The sequence below is a fragment of the Camelus dromedarius genome, chromosome 3 (genome assembly GCF_036321535.1).
Source record: "Camelus dromedarius isolate mCamDro1 chromosome 3, mCamDro1.pat, whole genome shotgun sequence".
Lineage (NCBI taxonomy): Eukaryota > Metazoa > Chordata > Mammalia > Artiodactyla > Camelidae > Camelus > Camelus dromedarius.
Window position 1 is genome coordinate 64,780,283 of NC_087438.1, and position 26,273 is coordinate 64,806,555.

At 36.3% G+C, this 26,273-nt stretch overlaps 1 protein-coding gene across 1 annotated transcript; it reads right to left on the reverse strand.

Annotated features, from left to right (window-relative positions):
* Window positions 1–1,003: 1,003 nt before the first annotated feature.
* SPATA9 (spermatogenesis associated 9) lies at window positions 1,004–25,582 on the reverse strand. Its single transcript, XM_010993961.3, has 5 exons — window positions 25,408–25,582; window positions 25,168–25,256; window positions 16,712–16,939; window positions 3,304–3,399; window positions 1,004–1,473 (listed from the first exon to the last, which is right to left on the reverse strand). Exons 1-5 carry the CDS (start codon window positions 25,466–25,468, stop codon window positions 1,186–1,188), a joined length of 762 nt encoding a protein of 253 aa, XP_010992263.1. The 5' UTR covers window positions 25,469–25,582; the 3' UTR covers window positions 1,004–1,185.
* Window positions 25,583–26,273: the final 691 nt, after the last annotated feature.

The following is a 26,273-nucleotide window of genomic DNA, read 5'->3' on the forward strand; positions in this document are numbered from 1 at the left end:
CCAGAAAGAACTTAAGATGAACAGATTATGAATTCGGAGTGAGAAAAGCTGTTTGTCAAAACTGGAACCTTGTCTAAAACCACAGTAATCTTCGTGGCACAGGATTGAATTAAGTCTGCAAACATAATACTTAATATTCTAAGGTCCATGGACCCTTCCCCTTGGTTACTGTAAAAATTAGTTAATAAATTATGTGTCATTAAGGCTGTGCTTACAGAACCCTTTGCTACGTATTACATTTTTTTTCTGATGCTATCCATAATCCAACACTCGCTATTCGTTAGACTACTAGTGAGCCAAGGTTGCGCTTTTTATAAATACTGTTTATGGTAGCAGCTACCCACCAGGTACAGGAAATGTACCATCTCTGGGATGAGTATATCCCATCCTATTACATCAGGTGCTGATCCTCCAATTACTTAACATGTGTCTAGAATTTAAAACTCATGGAAGAAACCAAAGTACCTTCTGCAGGCAAAACCATGACTCTGGCTTGCAGGGCCAATCACAGAAGCATTTCTTCTCAGGATCCAATGGCAACAATGAGTAATAAGGACTTGATTTCTGATTCTAAATTTGTCCCTCTAAATGTAATAATAAAAAATGTTATGTCATGCCCTGTTCTCATATACAGAAATCTTCTCATCAGAGTTGTAAATATTTTGTTTTATAAGTTTATGATACCTATGAATTACAAGTCCTTCATAACTTTATAGACGAGTTTTAAAAGAATTGATAATAGGCAGATTCAAACTATGCAGCCTGTAGATAGAAAATATATCCTTTTGTTATCTCTGAAAAAGATATGTAGCATTTTAATAGAGTTTTTTTCTCTCCCAGATAAATAATTGGAAAGATACTCTAAATGAGCCTCCAATAAAAGCATAAATATATTATAAACATGCCTATATTATAAACTGCAGCATAGAGTCTAACCCACCAAAGGGTACATTTTCTTATTCATTAAAAAAAATCACATAGTCATACATATATTCTACATCAAGATTCATTTTATTTTCTCTACCATATAAATTCTTGAAAATGACATTTTAGCTGTAGTCCCCGTACTTTTTTTAGAGCAGAGCAGTCAGTTTATGAAAACTAGTTTCCTATTTTTTTCAGATGAAATATCATTAGGTAGATAACTCTTAAGCTCTGTCCAGTGATACTTATCTTTAGATTTGCTCAGTGATTCATTTCAGTTGATTGGTCAAACACAGAATGTAAAACCTGAATCTTATTACTCAACTTATTAGCAGGAAGTTTGGGGTGATCTGAAATACTGTCTGGCTTCTCCGGTAAAGACCTATAAGGTTTTGCTTTGATTTCACCTTCAGGAAACAGAGGCTCAGAAAGCACAGGCTCAGAAAAGGCTTTTCTAAGATTTTCACTCTCCTCCCTGTTTTGCCTTATGGATTCTTCTTCTTGGAGAATTTTCTTTACCTTCTCCAGCACAGCATTAACACAGACTGTCTAATAATAATAATAATAAAAAAAATAAAGTTTCTTTTTAAGCTACTAAACTTACAGATAAAAATCCAATAAAATGTTTAACATACAGTCATTAATCTATATATTCTAATAAAGAAGCACTTTCTTTCAGGTACCCTGGCACATAATAAGCATCCAGAGATCAATTCCTTATTATAAATATATTATGCCATACTCTAGAAAGAAAATTAAAACCTAGAATGCTTTAATAAAGACATGCTTTATATTTTCCCCCAATTCATTAGGTGTTTTACATTTTTCTTCTCTGATTTAATTAAATGAAACATTTTCTGAGAGATAGAATTTGTCCTTAAACATATTAATATGTCAAGGTAGGTTTTTTGTTTTTACTTTTACCCCCTTCCAGACTTTGCTTCTACCTAATCGTCTACAATTGGAAGGGCATAAACATTTTGGTAAGAATTTAGTAAGCTAACAAGTCAATGATTTCTAAACAAACATGTTATCCACTTTGCTTCAAAAAATGTCATTCAGTACTTTTAAGAATGTCAAAACAAAACATACAGAGAAAAATAACTTAAAAAGTTGAGACTCACTAAGAGTTGTATCCATTAAACTTATTCTGTAAGTTTACTGATGATGATGATGCCAAGTATTTAAAGCAAGCAACATGAATAACAAGATCTATAAAATACGAAAATACATAAACTAGCTTCTTTTACCAAAGAGATGCCTCCCAGGTGACATAATAGGCTATATTAGAAGGTTTTTCTAAAGAGGGTAACAGAGAAAGGATTGAAGGCCTTAGCTTGAACAGCCTCACTATCCTCCTGACCTGCCGCTTCCCCTTTTCTTGCCTGCCTCCCACTAGAGAATGGGGGGGGGGGCACTACCACCTCCACTTCCCTGCATTAGTGTTGGTCATGTGACCCTGTTCTGGCCAATGAAATAAAATATGTCTGTTGGGGAGGAGGATAGGCAGGATTTTTGGAAAAGTTTTTCCTCCTCTTCATATAAAAGAAAGATTGTCTTTTGCCTCTACTATCTCCTTCCTGCTTTGGACACTGATATGGTTGTTAAGGCCTGAGCATGAGGCAACATAACTAAGGACCAAAAAGATACATGTACCCCAATGTTCATAGCAGCACTATTTACAATAGCCAAGACATGGAAGCAACCTAAATGTCTATCAACAGATGGATGGATAAAGAAGTTGTGGTACACACACACACACACACACACACACACACACACACACAATGGAGTACTACTCAGCCATAAAAAAGAATAAAATAATGCATTTGCGGCAACACTGAAGGACTTGAATATCTTCATTCTAAGTGAAGTAAGCCAGAAATAGAAAGAAAAATACCATATGATATCATTTCTATGTGGAATCTACAAAAAAAAGACACAAGTGAACTTATTTACAAAACAGAAACAGACTCAGACATAGAGAACAAATTCATGGTTACCAACCAGAGGGCAAAGGGGGTCAGAAGGGATAAATTGGGAGTTCAAAATTTGCAGATACTAACTACTATATATAAAATAGATAAACAACAAGTTAATACAGTATGGCACAGGAAACTATATTCAATATCTTGTAGTAACCTATAATGAAAAAGAATATAAAAAGGAATATATGTATGTGTATGTATGACTGAAACATGCTGTACACCAGAAATTCACACAACATTGTAAACTGACTATACTTCAATTAAAAAAAAAGAGTTAAGAAAAAATAAAGAAGCTAGTACCTTGGTTTATGAATGGACTATATAGTATATCTTTAACATTGCATAAAGTAAGTGTACTTATTTCTAGATTCTAATAATTTTCTCAACTTACCAAATAAATCAGTGCTGCATATGAAGCATATATTATGCTAGTTAAAGCAGTCTTTGCTGGGAAAGAAATGATTTCAAACAAAGAACCCTTTCTGACCTGAAAAAACAAAAGAGTTTTCTTATTAAAATAAAAAATTTTCAGTGTTACAATGTTAAATTTTATATTATAAAATGAGAATTCAGATATTTGTAAAGTCAGCTACTTTAGATCTGAATTTTTCCACATTCTGAAAATACACTATTTTTCTCCTTTACAAAAACATACTTTGTTTTGCTAATTAAAACCTATGACAAACGTATTAAAAAAAAAAACAAACTTGCATTTCCAAAATCTGCATTAACTTTTTTACATTTACCAAGTGTGCTCACTAGGGGGTGCCGCTGTGCATGTTAGAAAAAGTCCTTTTGTTCAAATTCAGGTAGTCGTCCTTTACTAAATTATTCACCTCACCTCTTCAATTAAGCAAACAGCAATCAAAATACTGAGCATTTCCTAGAGATTAATGATCTGCTTGGAAATGTTAATCATGAGACTGCTGAAGGACAGCATTAAACTTAGATGATTATTAAGCTTCAGGAAATGCTCTGTGCTCACGTCCAGCATGCTGTTTGAAATGTAGAGAAGGTTTACACCAAAAAAAAAAAAAAAAATTGTCTCCTAGATGTTTCTAGCTTCTAGAAGGTGTCCCTGCTTCGACATAATAGTATGATATATTCAGTTTAGGGGAATGGTACCATGATAGTATTAAATACACATCATACCTACATTTAAGGGAAAAGTATAAGATATTCAGGTTAAGGGAGTTATACTCTCTTATAGACTACCTCTGTTGCCTTGAGCTGTAAGGATATGAAATGAGGACATTAGGAAAAACATTCCCTTCCCAGTCAGCAGTGAAGTGGCAGTTAGCCATGCTCCTCTGAAGTAAGAACCCCGCCACTCAGAAGCTTCAATAACTCCCAAAAGGTACAGGCTGTAGCTAATAAAACCATGTAAATGCACAGTAAAAACGCACACAAATTAGAAAGAAAAGTATGTATGTGTTCATTAAATCACTTTTTTTAACACTGACAAACTGAAATACTGATAGCAGAATGGCTAGGTAAAGTATGCTATATCCACCCAATGGTACATTGCAACCTTTTAAAAAGTGCTTCTGAAGAACGTGTGATAATATTTTATTGAACAGACATTTATATCGCACTGTGTACCAGGTCCTGTTCTAAGTGCTTGTTGTAGTATACTCAGCTTGTGCTTACTGCTGTCACTACTGAATGAAGGACAAAACTGCCCATCACAATCTCCCCTCTTCTCTCTTAAGTGATTTATGGAATGCTGAAGAGTAGTAGCTAAGAGATGGTGGGTTGAGGAGGAGTAGGGAGAGCTTCCCTTCTTATTCTCCACCTTTCAAGCCATATTAACTCGTAGACATAGGGACAGGTGGGGGCAGATTTAGTCCACTGTCTCCTTAAGACAGTCTGGAAAATTTCCCAGTCCCTGGCTTCTGGAAAGAGTTTCCAGGAAATGAAGTGGCTGCTGCTCTTTCCCTCTTGCAGGAAGACTCAAAATGATAGCATGCCTCTGAATCCCACTGTTAGTTAGGCTTTAAGGAAACAAATATACAAGTAGGGAGCAGATGTTATAAAGGAAAGTAAATACATTCCAACAAAATGCCTCTTAGAAGAGTAAAAGATTTATGAATTGGTAAATAGATGAATGTAAGCGGGAGGTTCATTCTCAATAATTGGTAGGCCATATACAATAAAAAAAAAAAGTGGTGTCTGCATGAATGAGAAATTACTGTTTCTGTTTCACTGAATCTTTTTCATATTTTTGTCCTTTACCTAAAGGTAATTAAAACTGGTTAGTTTCAAAATAAATTTGTATTTGATATGTGTTATACTTCTGAGTGGTGAATCTGTATACTGCCTAAGGGTCACTTTTTCACCATTTTAATGCTTTTAATAAATACTTGCTATTCCTGTAATAAATCATTCCTGTAGAAAATATATTTCCTCCAAAATTTATGTGGCTACTGACCAAGTAGCCATTTTTCCATTTTATGACTCACTTGCAATACATGTTTTTCATATTATAAACCACACTGCCTCATTTTTTGGCTTGCTATGAGCAGGAACAGTGTTAGGGTAAAAACTGAGATAAACAGGAGAAATTTGTTAAACAGGGGACTTTGCCTAGAATGTCTTAGCCTATTTCAAAAGTTTTATCTTAACCTTGTTGTTACATAAATTTTATTTTATTTGCATTTTTAAGTTGAAAGTATCTTGATATCAATAGTATACCCATATATTTCTTTTTTTAATTTGGTAATATTAATATATAAGATACATGGATATTTCAACAATAAAAGCATTTCAATCTTTAACTAAACTTGTCCTACACAATTTTGTTTTCCATTTCTCCCACATAATTTTGACTGCCTCGTCTCATAAAAAAAGTATCTATATTCATCTTATTTTCACTACTAATAAGATAAATCACACACAAAAAAGCAAACTATAAGCAGTTTAGAAAATAGAGATCCACAGGTAACTGAAGGGTGGAGAATTACCAGGTCCAACTTAGTTTATGTTGTCCAAAATCATCTTGATGTGGGATATCACGGGAGTAATGGGGGAACTCTAACTCAGTGATTCACAAATGTGTTGGAAGAAGCACTGACTACTGTTGATAGGCCCAGGAAAAAAGTATTTCCTTAGTTTGGGAAAGCTATATAATCATATCTTTGCTTAGCAACCCGCAGTACTCACGAATGCAGAAAAGACTCCCAGCAGTCCACAGTAAAGAAAGTTATCTTTGTTTATTGCAGTATTAACAACCTATGGAACACTGCTCTCGAATGAGCTCTCAATCAGTCAGATGGTCCTACAGAAGCTCGCATGTCCCAACCTCTTGGCCAACCTGGAAAGTTATGTCTTCAAGATTCCAGGGGTTCTACTTTCTAGGAACTGCCCTTTTTTCCCAGGTCTTGAATTATACTACACAAGATAACCTCGTGGCAGGCTCAAAGAGGAGCTACAGAAGCTCCTGATATTTATGAGATTTGTAGTTTAAACCCCAAACTGGAGTCTACCTTGAAGGGTTGGGTGTGAGGAAGAAACTTCACTTAGATAAGCCTCTGACCTTCATCCTGGAAAAGGGGAGCACAAGTTCACTTGGGATCCACCATGACACAGGCATTTTTGAAACTAAGAGTTTTCTTTAGTTTGCCCATCTCTGGCCTGCCCACTCTATGGTGTCTGCACAAAGTAGAAAGAGACACCTCTAATGCCACAATAAGGAAGATTCCATCCCAGGAAGAGCTCCTGTCCTGCAGCCCTGTGTTGGCCTGCCAAAGTCAACAACCATGTCTGTGAGCTGACGTGTCTTGGCTGAAGTCAGCATTCAAGCTAATTATCTAGGTCACTGCAGCCTAGAGCAGCTGCAAGCTTTACTCAGCCAGGCAGCTTACAAGGCTAAGCAGATGCAGCATTCTGTAAGTACTGATACTGGGGATACTGAAAACCATGATGAAATCCTCAGTTTTCTGTTCCTCAGGCCCCTTAGAGAACCAGCAGCTGTATCACTATAATCTCATCGCCCACAGAGCCAGGTGCAAAGGGAGTCTAATCTTTTAACAAGATGGCCAGTTGAACAGGCCTGACGCCAACTCTCTCTGCTCATGTCATAAGCCATTAAAATCTCTTCTGGTCACTTGTATTGGTTGGGTTTTGAGCAGTTCATATTTGGCACAATATCACTGAATATACTAAAATAAGAGGGACATGCATGCAACCAAAAAGGCCAGGAAGAATGTCAAGGGAACTCCTGTGACAGTGTCCACTCTCTAATTATCCAGAGGAGACCATCACTGTAAGCTTCATCTCAGACCACATCAAAGAGCTGAAACACTATCTAGTTACAGTCAGTGTCCTAATGACAATGCCCCACTACTCCAAGTTCTTGAGGGAAGTATAACCTGCCTGACTGGCATGCCCAGCTACATGACATCCGGCAAAGTTTGGGGAGAACCGTCTAAGGTGCTCTAGGTACAAACACATCTTCCTGTTATTCATTACCCTCAGACTTCTCAGTGATGAGACCGAGCACATGAAGAGGATCTTTGACAACTGCCTTCAGATAGGTTAACCAGGCTGCTTACTTTCCTACATAAAGGGATGTCCTCCATGCATCCACAAAGCATATCCTCACACAGTAATTCTAGATTTCAATCCTTTTCCTTCTGCATGCCGCAAAGTTCCATCTTAGCACAGGCAGCCTGAAAATTCTTGAAGGAATTCATGGTGGAATCCACTCTGGGTAAGCTAAACTCTGTGCTATGCCACTTACTTCTCAGTACAGTCTGGGACCGTGGACACATTCCATTCACAGACCAATCCGCTGACCTCCACCACATCTCCTACGTTACTCTGATGTTCCTTCGATTCTCCAGGCCATGGTCTTCACTGTTCATACTTCTATTGAGACATTAAGATTTGAGATATGTTGTTTTCTTCCTTGCTACAATTTAGGTTCCTCTCGGTGGCAGTTCTAATTCTCCACCAGAGCTAATACATATTACCCAAAGAAAGCTTCTTCCTCATTCCTAACCCTCAAGGGTTCAGAGAGGCTCTGACCCGGGACTGTTCCCTCTTGTATCACTTCAGCCATGCGGAACTACTTACATTTCCTAAATAAGTAATGCTCCCTCTAGCCTCTGCATCTTACTATACACTATTCTCTTCCTGGAATGATTCTCCTACCTCTTCCCCTGGCTAACTTCTCCTCCTTGAAGTCTCAGATCCAGTATCATCTTTTAGGAAGCCTACACTGACTACCCTTAGGAATTATCTGCCCCTGGTTGACGCCTCCACAGTACCTTTGCACACTTTGATCACGCACTTGCCACACTCTGCTGACACTGCTCACTTGCCTATCATCTCTCTAGTCCACACAGCAGTGCTAAGAATGTATGAATCCCTAATACATAAACTCGTGATTTTACATACCAGGTTTTCAGTATCGACCAATGAAAATGTAGAATTATACCTCACTTACTTCCAAAAGAAATTTAACCACCTTATATTAGAATTTGCAAGATATTAAGAAGTAAAGCTGAAGGACATCTGCTTCCAGCAACATGGCAGACTGAGCTAGTGTGGAGCCTCTCATATACAAAAAACTAGAAATTCTATACAAAAATCAAACTCTAAAAATTTAATACAAGACTGACTTTACAAAAATGAAACAAAGGAAAGAAGAACAGAAGGAGGGAAGAAAAGAAAGAAGGAAGGGAAGAAGGGAGGGAGGAATCCCCCTGAGCCAGGGACAAAAAAGAGAACTAAAAGCCAAGCAGTAAGTATATGAGCTTATGTCCCAGGAACTCTGGGGATGTTACTGGACACTGAAATAAGGGCTAGGGCTTGAGTTTTAACAAAGAGACTGGAGATGAGACTTAAGATACATGAGGTGAGGATCAGGCCTCTGAAGAGCTGCAGTCTCAGGGGAACGAGGACTAGAATAACTCCACCCACCAGCCTAGGAAGAAGGTAAGGAAGCTGGCTCTACCAGAGACTAATACCTACAGAGCACAACCAAAACCCTCTAGAGGGACAGCTCTACCACCAAGGCCAGAAGGGATTTCTATTTTTTGTAAATCCCTGTTGAAGAAAAACTTCCAATTTAAAATAAAAAAGAAATGATCTACGATGAGGAGATACAATATAGATCACAATAGTCAGAAAGATTAGCAACCCTCCAAAATCTCCAAGTATAGTCTTAAAAAGACCATAAATAAGTATGATTAAAATAATTAAAGAGATTTTTAAAAATAAAAAAACCTATGAAAGAACACTTTGAAAAGAAAAAAGTGGAAATTTGGGGAAAAACACCAAAAGAATTTCTAGAAATGATAAATATAATGTTTGAAATTTAAAATACATTTAATAAGTAAAAGAGCATATTAAATACAGCTAGAGAGAAATGGTTAACTGGAAGACAGATCAGAGTAAATTATTTAAGACATATCAAAAAGACATAAAGAATAAAGGGGGTATTGATGGGAATACAATCATAGTTGGAGATTTTAACACTGCATTAACATCACTAGACAGATCTTCCAGACAGAAAATAAACAAGGCAACAGAGAAATTAAATACTACAATAGAAAAACTAGATTTGGTGGATATTTTCAGAGCATTACACCCCCAAAAAATAGGATATACATTCTTTTCAAGTGCACATGGAACATTTTCCAGGATCGATCATGTACTTGGGCACAAAAGAAACCTCAACAATTTTAAGAAGATAGAAATTATCTCAAGCATCTTTACTGACCACAATGCCATGAAACTGGAAATCAACAACAGAGAAACAAAGGAGAAAAAAAGGAAAGCATGGAGATTAAACAATATGTTATTGAAAAAACAATGGATCAATGAGGAAATCAAAGCTGAAATTCAAAAATACCTTGAGACAAATGATAATGAAAGCACAACCACTCAAAACCTATGGGACACAGCAAAGGCAGTGCTAAGAGGGAAGTTTGTAGCGATACAGGCCTTCCTCAAAAAAGAAGAACAATCTCAAATAAACAATTTAACCCACCACCTGAATGAATTAGAAAAAGAAGAACAAAAAGCCCCAAAAAGCAGCAGAAGGAAGGAAATAATAAAGATCAGAGAGGAATAAATACAATAGAGATTAACAAGACCATAGAAAAAATCAACCAAACCAAAAGCTGGTTTTTTGAAAAAGTAAATAAAATCAACAAACCTCTGGCCAAACTCACAAAGAAGAAAAAAGAGAGAGCACAAATTAGCAAAATAAGAAAGGAAAATGGAGAAATTACAACAAACAAAATAGAAATACAGAATATCATACGAGAATATTATGAAAAACTATATGGAACCAAACTGGATAACCTAGAGGAGATGGACAAGTTTCTGGAAACATACTGTCCACCAAAACTGAATCAAGAAGCATCTGAACACTTGAACAATCCGATCACTAGAAAGGAAATAGAAATAGCAATTAAAAACCTCCCTACAAATAAAAGTCCAGGACCGGACAGCTTCACCGGGGAATTCTACCAAACATACAAAGAAGAACTCATACCAGTCCTTCTCAAACTCTTCCAGACGATTGAAAAGGAGGGATTACTCCCAAACTCATTCTATGAAGCCACCATCACCCTGATACCAAAACCAGGCAAAGACACTACAAAAAAAGAGAATTATAGGCCAATATCACTGATGAACATAGACGCCAAAATCCTCACCAAAATTTTAGGAAATAGAATCCAACAACACATAAAAAAGATTATACATCATGACCAAATGGGGTTCATCCCAGGGACACAAGGCTGGTTCAACATACGCAAATCAATCAGTGTAATACATCACATCAACAAGAGAAAGGACAAAAACCACATGATCATCTCAATCGATGCAGAAAAAGCATTTGATAAAATTCAACACCCATTTATGATAAAAACTCTCACCAAAGTGGGTATAGAGGGAACATATCTCAACATAATAAAAGCTATATATGACAAACCTACAGCCAGCATAGTACTCAACAGTGAAAAACTCAAAAGCTTCCCACTAAAATCTGGGACAAGACAAGGATGTCCACTATCACCACTCCTATTCAACATAGTCCTGGAAGTCCTAGCCACAGCAGTCAGGCAAGAGAAAGAAATAAAAGGGACCCAAATTGGAAAAGAAGAGGTAAAAGTGTCATTATATGCTGATGACATGTTACTATATATAGAAAACCCTAAAAGGTCCACACAAAAGCTACTAGAGCTGATTGAAGAATTCAGCAAGGTAGCAGGTTACAAAATTAACGTTCAAAAATCAGTTGCATTTCTTTACACTAACGATAAATCAACAGAAGAAGAAAGTAAAGAAACAATCCCCTTTAAAATAGCACCCAAAGTAATAAAATATCTGGGAATAAATCTAACCAAGGAGGTGAAAGAATTATACACAGAAAACTATAAACCATTGATGAAGGAAATTAAAGAAGACTTTAAAAAATGGAAAGATATTCCATGCTCTTGGATTGGAAGAATCAATATTGTTAAAATGGTCACACTGCCCAAGGCAATCTACAGATTTAATGCAATCCCTATCCAATTACCCAGGACATATTTCACAGAACTAGAAAAAATCATAATAAAATTCATATGGAACCATCAAAGACCTAGAATTGCCAAAGCATTACTGAAGAGAAAGAAAGAGGCTGGAGGAATAACTCTCCCAGACTTCAGACAATCCTATAGAGCTACAGTCATCAAGACAGCATGGTATTGGTACCAAAACAGACATATAGACCAATGGAACAGAATAGAGAGCCCAGAAATGAACCCACAAACTTTTGGTCAACTCATCTTTGACAAAGGAGGCAAGAATATACATTGGAATAAAGACAGTCTCTTCAGCAAATGGTGTTGGGAAAACTGGACAGCAGCATGTAAAACAATGAAGCTAGAACACCCCCTTACACCATATACAAAAATCAACTCAAAATGGATTAAAGACTTAAACATAAGACAAGATACAATAAACCTCCTAGAGGAAAACATAGGCAAAACATTATCTGACATACATCTCAAAAATTTTCTCCTAGAAGAAATAAAAGCAAGAATAAACAAGTGGGACCTAATGAAACTTACAAGCTTCTGCACAGCAAAGGAAACCAGAAATAAAACAAGAAGAAAACCTACGGAATGGGAGAAAAATTTTGCAAATGAAACCGACAAAGGCTTGATCTCCAGAATATATAAGCAGCTCATATGACTCAATAAGAAAAAAATAAACAACCCAATCCAAAAATGGGCAGAAGACCTAAACAAGCAATTCTCCAAGGAAGACATACAAATGATCAAAAAGCACATGAAAAAATGCTCAGTATCACTAATTATCAGAGAAATGCAAATCAAAACTACAATGAGGTATCACCTCACACCAGTCAGAATGGCCGTCATTCAAAAACCCAGAAATGACAAATGCTGGAGAGGCTGTGGAGAAAGGGGAACCCTCCTACACTGCTGGTGGGAATGCAGTTTGGTGCAGCCACTATGGAAAACAGTGTGGAGATTCCTCAAAAGACTAGGAATAGACTTACCATATGACCCAGGAATCCCACTCCTGGGCTTGTATCCAGAAGGAAATCTACTTCAGGATGATACCTGCGCCCCAATGTTCATAGCAGCACTATTTACAATAGCCAAAACATGGAAACAGCCTAAATGTCCATCAACAGGTGACTGGATAAAGAAGAGGTGGTATATTTATACAATGGAATACTACTCAGACATAAAAACCAACAACATAATGCCATTTGCAGCAACATGGATGCTCCTGGAGAATGTCATTCTAAGTGAAGTAAGCCAGAAAGAGAAAGAAAAATACCATATGAGATCGCTCATATGTGGAATCTAAAAAACAAAAACAAAAACAAACAAACAAACAAAAACAAAGCGTAAATAAAGGACAGAAATAGACTCACAGACAGAGAATACAGACTTGTGGTTACCAGGGGGGTGGAGGGTGGGAAGGGATAGACTGGGATTTCAAAATTGTAGAATAGACTACACTGTATAGCACAGGGAAATATACACAAAATGTTATGATAACTCACAGAGAAAAAAATGTGACAATGAGTGTGTATATGTCCATGAATAACTGAAAAATTGTGCTGAACACTGGAATTTGACACAACATTGTAAAATGATGATAAATCAATAAAAAATGTTAAAAAAAAAAGACATAAAGAAAAGGAAAATATGAGGAAGGGGAATGGACATAAAGCATAAAATGAGAAGATTCAAAGTACGTTTAATAGGCATTCCAGAAGAAAAAAAACTGAAAGAAAATGAAAAGGAGGCAATATCTGAAGAAATAATAGCTAAGAGTTTTCCATAATTCAAGAAATCATCCTCAGATTTAAGAATCACAAGGACTCCCAAGAATGTGTACCCATTCTGAAAAACATTTTGACCACAGTTAATAAAACTGAAAATGTTTCATCCCTCATGACCCAGCATTCCCTCTTTTACATATATACCTGGAGAAAGTCTCATACATCTGGATAAGGACTCATTTACAAGAGTGTTCAATGATGCACTGTTTGTAATACAAAAAAATTTGGAAACTAAATGGTCTATCTGTCCAGTAATAGATAAATGGTAGATTATTTTTTCTTATAACAGGAATAACCCAAAGAAGTTAAAATAATAAACCAAAGAAACATAGCTATATATATCAAAAATATTGAGTGAGAAAAGGAAGTTTCAGAAGGGTAAGTAGAGTATAATATCATTCATATAAATTTTAAACATACATACATACAAACGCAGTGGAAATATAAAAGTATTCATGGAAATGCTTACATCAATTTCAGGATAATGATTCCCTTTGGTAGTGAAAAAAAATGAAGAGATCGGAGCATGGTTAATTACATTTCTTTTTTTTTAATTTATAGTCATTTCAGAATGTTGTGTCAAATTCCAGTGTAGAGCACAATTTTTCAGTTATACATGAACATACATATATTCATTGTCACATTTTTTTTCGCTGTGAGCTACCACAAGATCTTGTATATATTTCTCTGTGCTATACAATATAATCTTGTTTATCGATTCTGCATATGCTATACAACATAATCTTGTTTATCTATTCTGCATATGCTTGTCAGTATCTACAAATTTTGAACTCCCCGTCTGTCCCTTCCCACTCCTCCGCCTTGGCAACCACAAGTTTGTATTCTATGTCTATGAGTCTGTTTCTGTTTTGTATTTATGTTCTTTTTTTTTTAAGATTCCACATATGAGCAATCTCATATGGTATTTTTCTTTCTCTTTCTGGCTTACTTCACTTAGAATGACATATATTTCTTTTTATAAAACAGATATCTGAAGGCGATGTGGCAAAATACTACTACCAGTCTAAATTTGGGTGGGACTTCTGAAAAACTACCTTTAATATATTTTGAAATATTTTATTGATAAGAATTTTAAAAATTAAAGCTAAATTCTAAGACAATTAGAACAAGAGCAAAGGAGAAGAGATGTCATAGGTGTTGATTCTAAATTGATGTCAAAAGAGACGGTCACAGTCAGCATGTAGACCCTGGACAAATCACTTAGTCCCTCAACCTGGTTCTTTCATCTCAGGTTCCTGGAATATGTTATCACAACTAAGCTCTAATTTACCTGTGGAAACTCACTGTCAGTCAAGGCAAAAGGCAAGCACGTTTTGTTTTTAGTTCTCATTATTGGATAGAAGGAAACATAGATTCTACCAGAAAGAAAGATTATTTTTCTGCCACTGAATTTTCATGAGTATTGAGAGACAATTCTCCATGGATATCTCTCATTTCTGTACAGACTGGGCCTTCCAAGCAAAGGACATGGTTGAATAGCAAACAGTTTTGGAAGCTAGAGAAAGTACATTCCTGTGGAGAGATCTAGAGATGTACTTTCCGAGGCATGTCACAGGACACTAAAAATAAAGCCTTCACCTTCCCTTCCAGAGACATTTGCTTCTTTCTCTGTCTCTGTTTCGTTCTCTCTCGGAGGCTGGGCAGATGCTCCAGCATCCCTATAAAAAAATGACTCTCCTGACTGTAGTGTTCTCCTCCTATGATGCAACTTACAACATGCACATGCAACATCTGGCTGTCACCACACTGTCTTATGGAAACTGAGACACAGAAAACTGACACAATTGCTCCAGCTGCTGCTGTTGCTCATCTCTTCTGTCAGTGTGTGAGCACATGTATTGTTTAACTGTGGCAGGCTAACTTGTTAGCTTGTAAATAGTGTTAAAATTTCAGTTCCTTCATAAATCTAACTTAGCAAAGAGGAGAGAAAAGAAGAGTCTGAATAACAATAATGGAAACTGTCTTTAAACATGACTTTATAATAAATACAAAAATATTCTTCAAAGGACACTTCTTGTATCAACTCTATAAAACCTATGGGTCTAACAAGGAAAGAAACAGTAAGGCAAAACATTAGATTCAGAAAGATATTCTGGTGGGGATTTAAAATAATATGGTTCAGCTGTTTCTTTCTGATGATCTAAAGATCAGGAATAAGGCTTATAGTTCTTAGAAATCCAATGGTTAACACACAGAAACTATTTTTTACTTTCTCAAACATAAGGTACTAAAAGGAATCTTTTATAAATGCTATCTGAGGCAATTCATAGTTGATATATCTGATGATTTTGGGAAATGTCAAAATTTTGGTTAAAGAGAGATTCTTATGTAATGGATATTTTATTTATTTTGACCACCCATCAGCCCTTTTCCCATCTTCTCAAAACAACCCAGATTTTTATTTGATGATTCATCCTTTCCCCATTCTTGTTAGGTCATCTGAATGGAGCTCCAAACCCTACTGTAGGACTGAAGCAGGTAACCAAGTCGTAGGCCAGTCAGTGCAACCCATTTCCCTGACCTAGAGGCAAGCCATTCTCTAAGGATGAACCTCAGAACTTAGCCAGGAATGATGGGGTAAGAACTCTCATTCTTTTCTGCTGTAATTGAACCTTGGAGGATGTAGCCCTGGGAACAGCTGCAAATCATCTTGTGACCCTGAGAAGAAAGTCAGTCTAAGAATGGAGTCAACACAGAGAAAGCACAGCCAGGAGATGGAGAGAAAAGAGAAAAATTCTGAAGGAATCATTTGAGTACCTATACCCAGCTATGCCTAAAACCTTATCAACTCTGGATTGTTCAATACATCTCTTTTTTGGCTTAACTCTCCTTTCAATAAAGGGATGCTATGAATAATGCCCAAACTGAAAAACACTGAGTTCTGTGCCATAAAGTTGAGGGGGGAAAAAAAAAGACAAGAAACTGGTCCTGAAAAAAGTTTGAGCTGTTGTCCTTAACAAAATATACTAAAGCCTCAATAAAGCAACATAGAACGTTTAATTTGAAATAGACCTGGATGCTGACGGGTCTGTCAAAATGAATTTATAGCTAAATACGCTCAATATGTTACATCGAAGGTTATCTTGGAAACCTAACGAGGTTATGGGGAAAATGGAACAAAACAATCATCTTTAAGGCTTGTTGTAGGATTCTTTTTAGGTTTCATATAAGAGGTAATCTGCATGCTTACATTTAGGTTGAACAGTATGAAATTGATAGTTTCATATAGTTCAATCAAATAACAAGGGAGGAAAAAAGTCGGCATTACTTCCTCCCTTATATTTATTTAAATCAGAAAATACACTATATTTAAAAAAGACCTAACTATTCATTTACCTTATCCAACTATTCTTATTTTACATCTAGGACAACCAAACGTACTACATTTTCATTTTTCAAATCTTGCACTCAAAATAGTTTCTAAAAAAAGTTCATACCCTGTGCAATATTCACTTACCTGCATGTTATATAGGGGCTGCTTTGGTGCATTAACTTCCTTCAGTAGATGATGAGCTATGTCCCTTAACTCTAAAAGTCTGCAAGCAAGCTGAGGCTGCAGGAGTTTGGCAACTGATCTGGAGGATCTGGATATGCTGTTTAGTCCTTGAATTAATGTTCCTCGGTTGATCTTGGCTAAAGCGACAGCCATTCTGATTTTGGATGTTTTTTGTATGGGTTCTCTTTGCTGGAAAATAAGCCTTTGAAAAGTGACTGATGTGTGATTCTCCACTGCATTATTTATTTATTAAATTTTTAAAAACTGAAATATAGTTGATGATGTACAATATTGTTAGTTTCAGGTATACTATATAATTTGACATTTGCAAACAGTATGAAATGAATACCACGAGAAGTTGGGTAACCATCTGTCCCCATACAAAATTATTATAATATTATTGGCCATATTCCTTATGCTGTAAATTGCATCCCTGTTACTTATTATATAACTGGAAATTTGTACTTCTTAATCTCCCTTCATCTGTTTTGCTCACACTGCTCCCTCCCTCCACATCCTCCATTCCCACTTCCAACCACCCATTTGTTTCCAGTGCATTATTAAAATCTACTGCAGGCAGAGACAAGTACCACATAATTGTACACTGCATGATACTCAGTGTCCAATAATTATCTCCTACCCTCCATACAACTCACTGATCCCTCCCATGTACTTAAATCTTTATTTGAATACATGATTATTTTTCCTTAGGATAAATATTCAGAATTAAGTTACATGCCAAAAGATACAAATTTTTCATTTTTCTCTCTGGATTTATTTATTTTTTGCATTGATTTTTAAAGAGCTCTTTAAATGATAAAATATAGCATATATACATAATATACAGTGTACAATTTACTTTAAATTTTTAAATGCTAAAAATATAGCATACATGCACAATGCATTGTACAGTTTAAATAAAAATAAAATAAAAACCCTATATACTAATCAACAAGCTTATGAAACTTTTAGTTCTGAAAAATTCAAAACTTTTATGAGCATTCCAAAAGAAAAAAAATGTGGCATTTCTAAAACACATGACATGTAGTTCTTTCTCTGTTCTAGCAGAAAGTGAACCACAGGGGAATTACTTACAATGTGGTTAAGCTGCATTCCAGGCAACAAACAAGTATGATTTCCATTACTCATTTAAGTAATTTTATAAGCTATTCTGGCTTTTTGTATGTAACCTGGAGGAAAGTGTTGGTTAACACAAATAAGCAACTCTGAATTTTTATTTATTTATTGAGTCCAAATATGTAAGAGCAAAACATCTTTTAAATGGATTTTTTAGTCTACAATGAACATCATATATTTGTTTTAAAGTTAACATACTATATTGCTATACATCAGAAATGCCTCAATTTTTATCCTGAAATCATAATTTTATTATTGCTGTATTTGTCATCAAAGTTCAATACTTCTCTTACTTTTCAGCATTTGTCACTGGAGATAACCAAAGCTATTCTAGCCTATCAATGAGGATATATTTCTGGGGCATCTGGGGTCTTACTGTGGTTTAACCTGTTAACTTTACTGAAAAAGTCCCATTAGCCCACCTGTGGTCTCAACCCTCCTCGCAATATTAACAGTAGAGAATGCAGTCTAAATTGTGGGCTACAGTTGCTACAACTCCAAGCCACTTTAAAGCAAAGCAATCTTTACAAGTAGTCATATGGTAGAGGTAGAACAAGCAAAAAGAACAGGCAGGAACAATCACTTGATATTATTATCTATACTGATTGCAAGCACACGTCGGAGAGAAGCCACATTGTCTGCAGTATCCAAAGTTCCTGCATATAATGATTCAATCTCTCTTATGATCTTATGCTTTGCTGCACTGACTCTTTCTCCTAATTCCTCCTCAAGGTGGAGCACCTAGAATAAGACTGGTTTTACTTCTGATTACAATTTATAGTCGCTGCTAAGCATCCTTGGTGCACTGGTTCCAGGACCCCTGAGGATACCAAAATCCATGGATGCTTACGTCTTTTATATAAAATGGCACAGTATTTGCATATAACCTATGCTCATCCTCCCTTACACTTTAAATCATCTCTAGATTACTTATAATATCTAATATAATGTGAATGCTGAGTAAATAGTTGTAAATACAGTATAAATGTATGTAAATAGTTGCTTGCAGGTGGCAAGCTGAAGTTGTGCTTTTTGGAACTTTCTGGAACATTTTCCAAATATTTTCCATCCAAGATTGTTTGAATTCTTGGATACCATGGACTGACTGTACTCTGTTTTCTCTCATTATAATTTATAATCATAAAGTGAGAACCACCTTGCCAAAGCAAACAGGAGGGGGATATGTGTAGTTCCACTTTATTGAAACCTTGTCTATGTGGTCATTCAGTGTTTCAGGGACCCTTAGTTTTTTCAGTTGCAAAATATTAACATTCTGCATTTTCCCTCTCCTTATTTTGTGAATTTCTTTCCAAATCTTAATGATCTGTATATGTCAGCCTGGATTCACTGACTTTACACATATATTTCTATTAATGAGTCTTGATCCATTTCCCTAAACAATATACAAGTTTCATCCATTTAACTTTCCCCTCTTTTACAAAATTGTTTTTCTAAATTTTTATCTCTGTAGAAAAATAAGCCTACTTGTAACTAATAATCTGTTAATCAAAACTCTCCTGTACAGTTCATAGAATTTGTATTGATGAAAATACAGCATTTGTTATAGACAATATTTTTTAAAATTCAAGTGTGCATTAAAACAATGCTTTAGAGCACTTTGTGTTATCTTGCTCAGTTTAGTCTCCTCTTGAATTCATGGCTTTTTCCAACAGACTCAACCTGTTCATAATTAAAATCATCTTTGTTTCCCTTTAATGCTTAAATTACTACAATTTAAAGATTGTTTTCTTTTTAAAATGCTTTCCTCTTTGATACTTTCCTAGATAACTAAAAGAATTATTACTTCTGACAACAAACTGTTTCCACCTTTATTTTCCCTGCCACAAAATATGGAATCAACTTGTTCCCAGGAAGACCATTATTGCTTTTAAAAATATAGTGTTAGAAACCAAATCTGGGCACCAGGGCATGTGTTCAGTGGTTCCTCGTGGCTCTGGGAATACAAAGGTGACAACAGAGGAGAGGCTACTCAAATTCCTTTTTGTCTATTATCTATGCTGTGTATTTTCTTACCAAGCCATATGTGTAAATTTAAATGTTGAACCCAGATTAAGAAGTCCTCATTTCTTTCTTTTCCTTCTTTTTTTTTTTTTTTTTTTTTCTTTTTTCTGTTTGAATCTTGGTCTAAGCATCCTGGAATCAGTTGCAAAGTGTGAAAATCCAGATGGTTATTTTTGTCATCATCATCTGAGCCCATAACTAAACATCAGAAAGGAAGTCCAACTCCCAACCACCAATATCACCTCAGAGATACACACTTAAAGTACTTAAAGACCATTTACCAAAAGAAACTTCACCTCAGTTAATCTGGATGCTTCAAGAAGCCTGCTCCAGTTTTCTCCATTTGAGCTCCATTCTTTGAATATATATCCTGCTTTCCCTTTCTGTTTTCTTTTTTCTAGAGCCATGCCCATTTCTCGATCATCAGCATTTTTAATGCTGAACTCCAATTTCTATTAACATCAGCTTTTTACTACCCTACATTTATAAAACCAGCCTGTCAGCAAATCTTATTCAATTTTTTCTCTGAGCAGTCCCAGAATCTGATCACTTCTCACTAGGCCCAATACCAACACGCAGTCCGTTATACTTATATAGCACCATCATCTCTTCTCCAGACTTGAAAATTAGCCTCTGCCAATGGCCTCCCTGCTTCCACCCTTGTCTATCTTCCTTCTGTTCCTCAACCTATCAGCCAGAGATATACAGTTAAAACATGTCAGATCAGACCTTGTTTTTCTACTCAAACACTTTAGTGGCTTCCTGGTACACTCAGTGTCAAAGCCAAAGTATATACAATGGTCTACAAAACCCTACAGTTGTCTCTTCTTTATCTCACTGGCCTCACCATCTTTTTCTCTCCCTTTCCCTCCTCATAATTCATTGAACTTGTAAAGTATCAGGGACTTTGAATTAACCACACCATTCAAGTCCTCAAAGATACCAAAGTTTGCTCCCTCACTTCCTTCAAGTCTTAATTCAAGAATCACTTTCTCACTAAGATCCTCTTGGTCATCTGACCTTAACCATCAACTATGCTCCCTATCCCTACCTTTACTCCATATCCCTTGTCCACTATGTTTTTTCTTCTCCTTAAGATCTACCATTAACATAACAGGTAGTTTATTTTCCTCGTTTATTGTTTTCCTGACTAGGACATAAGTTCTGTGGCAGCAGTGTTTTACATCCATTTGGCTCACTGATCTTTCCCCAGTGCCTAGAATAGGTCTGGCACATAGTAGGTGCTCTATAAATATATTCATTAAAATGAATGAAGTATATCAGAAAAATATAACAAGTTAAAATTGAGAAATATCAGGAAAAATACACCAAATGTTAAATGAGAAACCATCCAGAAAATTTTCAGTGCACAATGTATTTTGTAACTTTTACAATGATAGTGCCCCACAAGAAACAACTCACCAAAGACAAAAATATAACTGAATTATAGAACAATCCACTTACATTTCTACTCTCATTATATTTACAAACCCCAATACAAGTAATTTCCAGACATCACAGGTGCATCCCCAGTGAAACTCTGCCACATAAGGTTAAAAAAAAATCCATCCTGAGACCCTGCCACATAGGGTTAACAGAAATTCTTGAGCTTGTCTTTCAGAATAGTAGATAAGGGGAAGGTTGATAAAAACCTCTCGGCTTGTAATCTGCCTTCACTGATCAAACTCACCTTAATTGTTCATGCAAACTGCATATTCTCCAAGCTTCGTGTACCTTAGACAAATACACCCCAAGACTCCTTTAACTGCTCCCTATAGACAACACCTCTGACATATGGGTCTCTATAATAACATCTGCTTCAGGAACGTTGAGCTTATCTTGCCCAGTTCAAACTGGTCAAGACCACTGACCATTCAACTGGGTGTGCTCGAGTGTGCGATGGATGACTTTTGACGTGAGAAGGCCAAAAACTCCACCGTAGTTCCATCATGCTAACAGCGCCATTTTCCGAACATGCATCCCATGAAGAAACATGTAACTCAGATATGCCTGCACAGAGCAGACATACTCCACCTTTTTCCTGCCTCCAAATCACCCTCCCCTGCACCTCTGACCACCCTATACTGTTTACCCACAAATATCCCAAGCCCCTTGCCTTTGGGAGGCAGATCTCATATTTGTTCTCCTGTCTCCTCACTTGGCTGCCTAGTGAATAAACCCCTTCTCTGCTGCAAACCTTGGCATCTCAGCATCGCACAACAAACCTGGTTTGGTAACGCCAGCAGTTTTTGTCCCACATGTTTAAAAAAAAGAAGAAAGCATAGAGAATTCAGAAAAATACATCTATAGATGTAAAATCCAAATTTTTACATGGATTCTGTTATGCTTTGTCTACAATTCCCAGTTTTGAATGTACAGTTAAGTGCAAGTTAATTACATAATAAAACACATAACCACATTTCATAATTCAAACCCATCAAAGTTGACCCTGCCTAGGCTTCACCTTGAGGTTTTCTCAGTAATTACTGCACTGCTATGCTGCCCTTAACCATTTATATCTTAGACCAAGCATGGTCATCTGCCTGTTTATCATAAAAGCTTTCTTTCATTCAAGTAAAGATCATTTGAATTAAAAAATTTGAATTCCCTAGTTGTAGTATGCATTTTTCATTTGTTCAAATTTAATGTTTAATATTTTAGAGTCCTCATACAGAAATCATTTGCCATTGCAAGTGTAAACCTTAAAAACTTACTTTTTACTACAGGATGTGGATACTGAGGGTATTAGGGGTCTGGGCTGGTTGGGAGGGAGGGAGCAGAGAGTACACGACCTCAGACCTCAAGCCAAAATTCTAAAATTAACTTTCCCAACCCCAGAAAAAAATGTCCTTCAAAATCTGTGCCATGAAAAACTATTTAATAATCATTATTCTGGGTATATTCCTCTACAAAATTTCTATCATCACTCCCATCAAATCCTGCCTTTGCTCCAGGCCAGCAACATGGCTTTTTCCTAAATAAATAAGTGCCTAAAATTAAAAAAAAATAAAAAGATTTAAATACTAATCACAAAATTTAGAGATTTAAAATACAGCCCAATCAATAAAGCCCTCTAAGTATTCTTAAAATCATTCTTTTCAGTATGTTTGAGAACTATGGACCATAGTGGAAATAATAAAATTTAGCATTTATAACCTAACCTTTAAAAATAATCTAGTTAACAATGCAGTATTAGCATTGTTTTCTGGATAATTTATTTTTGAAGTGCAAGTAACTTCAATGTGTTATATCCCCTAACTACTCAGGTTTCCTGACAATCTCAGCAGCACATTCTTCAAAGTACATGGTGGAAAAAGACAATGTGCTTTGAATATGAGAAATATAGTAACTTTAACTCTGTTTATATTCTTCTCTGGGGTGGGGTATAGCTCTTATAAGTAAATGACTTCAATGAGTTGGAAATAGAAACTTAGAGTTTTTTCTTTGGGGATCAGAACATCAATTTGTTCCACCATAAAGCATCCTTATGTCTCTAGTGATGACGAGGCTACGCAGAGGGCGGGAAGAGATGACGGAAGTTGATAAGAAAGTTGCAACTTCTTTGATTAAATAAAACCCAGTTTCTCTAATGCTGGCAATGGTGGGAGAATCACAGTTTGGAAGGACAACAGGGCTTTCCAGGCCTAGGCTGCCTAGGCTTCACCTTGAGGTTTTTCTCAGTAATTACCGCACTGCTATGCTGCCCTTACATCTTAGCCAAGCATGGTCACCTGCCAGTCTCTTTCCTTAATACTCTAGAGCATAGCCAAGAGAAGTCTCCAATGCTTCCAAAGAATTTATACCAAAACTAGGACAATGCAAAAAGTGGCAGCAACTAGACACCAGGACTAAGATGTGGAATTATAAAATCTGGTTTGCCCTCTGGTGCTTCTAAGGCTTATCCTATCCTACTGAGCCAACCACCATCTAGATGCCATCTTACCACTGTGCATCCACTTACACTTCAGTATCACCTCTCCCCAAAGTCTAGACTCAACACTGATGCCACTTATTCAAATTTACTTGACATTTTGGAAACACACTATGCTGTTTAATGCTTTTTGACCTGACACTGCTTCCTTTGAAATATTCTTCCCTGCTCCTACCCACTTATTTTATCCATTTCTTCACCTTGAAAACTCCTATCCATCCTTTGAGACTCAATTTAAGCATCTTTCCTCCATGCAGTCTTCTCTGATTCCAGGATGTAGTTGTTACTTCCCCTAAATTGTATATGCCTCTTACCATATTCCACTGCAATTACTCGTTTACGACGCTGTCTCCATTAGATTAAAGCTCACTGACTGAAGGAACCCTGTCTTCTTTGTCTGTATTCCTACTTTCCAACCCCTGGGCAACAGTAAAGGATTTATAAATGTCTAATGCCTGGTTGTCTGGATGAGGTTAAAGGTAGCTCTAATACCTCTCCTTTGAAATGAAATACACAGACTTTGTGATTACTGTTTTACTCAGAGTGTCTTTTTGTCTACTTCCAGGTTTTAACTATGTTCCTCGTGTTGACATTGCCAAAAGTCTGATTTCTGAGTAAGTAGGTTGTTACTCTACTATGTAAGTTTACAACATATCCTATTCCAACTGTGGCCACAAGGACTGAAACAACACTTTTCCATTAAAAGCTGAGTACTTTTGAGTAAAGCATGTTACACATGTCCTCTAAACAAGATGTTACTTTTTCCTGACCAAATGTCTTTACAATTCTCTACCTGTCTCCTTCCACTCCCAATATTTTATCTGTCTAAAACTCTTTTTGGAACATAAGTTTAAAATACGTGCATACATACTTTATTTAAATTGACATTACTATTTTCTTTCCACATTAAAACACACACTCATATTTATCTTTCCATTGTTATAATTTATATCAGTTATGTTTTTTCACTGACTTAATTGCCATAGATTTTTGTTAAAGTATATCTAGGTATTTTTCTGATTTTACATTAAGCAAATCTTAAGTAAACTACATTGCAATTGTGGCTATGGGAGAGTTCTAGATTTCCAACCTAATGGTAGAGTGGTTGTCCTTAAACTTAATTCACCTATCTATCTCACTTCCTTGTCCATAATATTTCTGCTTTCCATAGATCACTGAGTAAGAGTTAAAATGTGTTTTTCTGTGAAAGTAATGTTTTCTTAAGCTTCAAGTACCGATCTCAAAATCACAAACTATATAATTGGTATGATACTAAAAATACAATACACTTTTTATAATCTTTTTCAAAGTTACAAAATCACATTACCTGATTAGACTGTGATACTCTCAGGAGGGTAGGGAATTCATCTTTAAACTCATCTACAAGGTCCAAGATTGCTTTCTGGATCCCCTCGACTAGGACAAAAAGAAGTTAGGGGGTAAAAAAAAGATCTTAACTAAAAAATTCCTTAACCATAATTCAAATGAACGTGGAACACTGGCTCCACCTTGGGAATTTAGTTCCCAGTTTCCACATCCATATCCCCTTTAAAAGAAGACTGCATACTTCTTCCAGAAAAGTTCTTCAACATCTGCCCAAATATCCACCCAACAGGCCTGATTGACATGCTGAGTTCTTGCTTGGGTTCCTAGCGCCTGGCAAGCTTGCAGGCCTGAGCACTGCTGATCCTACTCTACCATTAGTGAGGGATGAAGGCAGCCTTCCACTTGGGAAAGCAGGCAAGGACAGAACCTGCAGCTCACTGCCAGAATTCTTTGTTACTGCACAATGGGCCTCTGAGAACTTGTTACAGAATCCTCTGAAATCACTGTGGCAGTAAGTGGAGGAAGAATGTGTTTGGAGGCACAAGGGGAGGTGAAAGGGAAATGAAAAATGAACCACTTTAAGGAGTTCTGCAACATAAATTGAATTTTGCCCCAATGTCTCCAGTGATACCTCAATTATTGGATCATCTGAGAACAAAGCTCCCTTTGAAAAAAGTTGGCATCCACTTTAAAAGAAATGCTTGACATATGATGCCAAGTGGAAAAGAAACACCAGCCGTTAATCAGAAGAACTTCTGAAGAGATTGTTTTTCCTTCACCCAAGTGAGGATCACTAGGTCAGACCCAGGCAAAATTGTGAAGTCTTTGGTTTGTCTTTGAAATCTCAACCTATTTCTCTTCTTCATCTTTGTCCCTTCTAGTACTCTTCCACTTCAAATGAACGTTATTTTTCCCTCATCAAACCTGGGAAGAACTGCGTATCACACAGACTTGATTGACTACCTGGTTATATTTTAGTGTGGATGAATTGAGTTGGTTAACTCAAATCCCATGTTACTTTGAAGTCTTTATATTTAATTGTAGCTAGATGGTTTTCCTTAGCAAGCTGGAGGTTTATTCAGAGGAACTGTTTGGGAAAAAGAAATG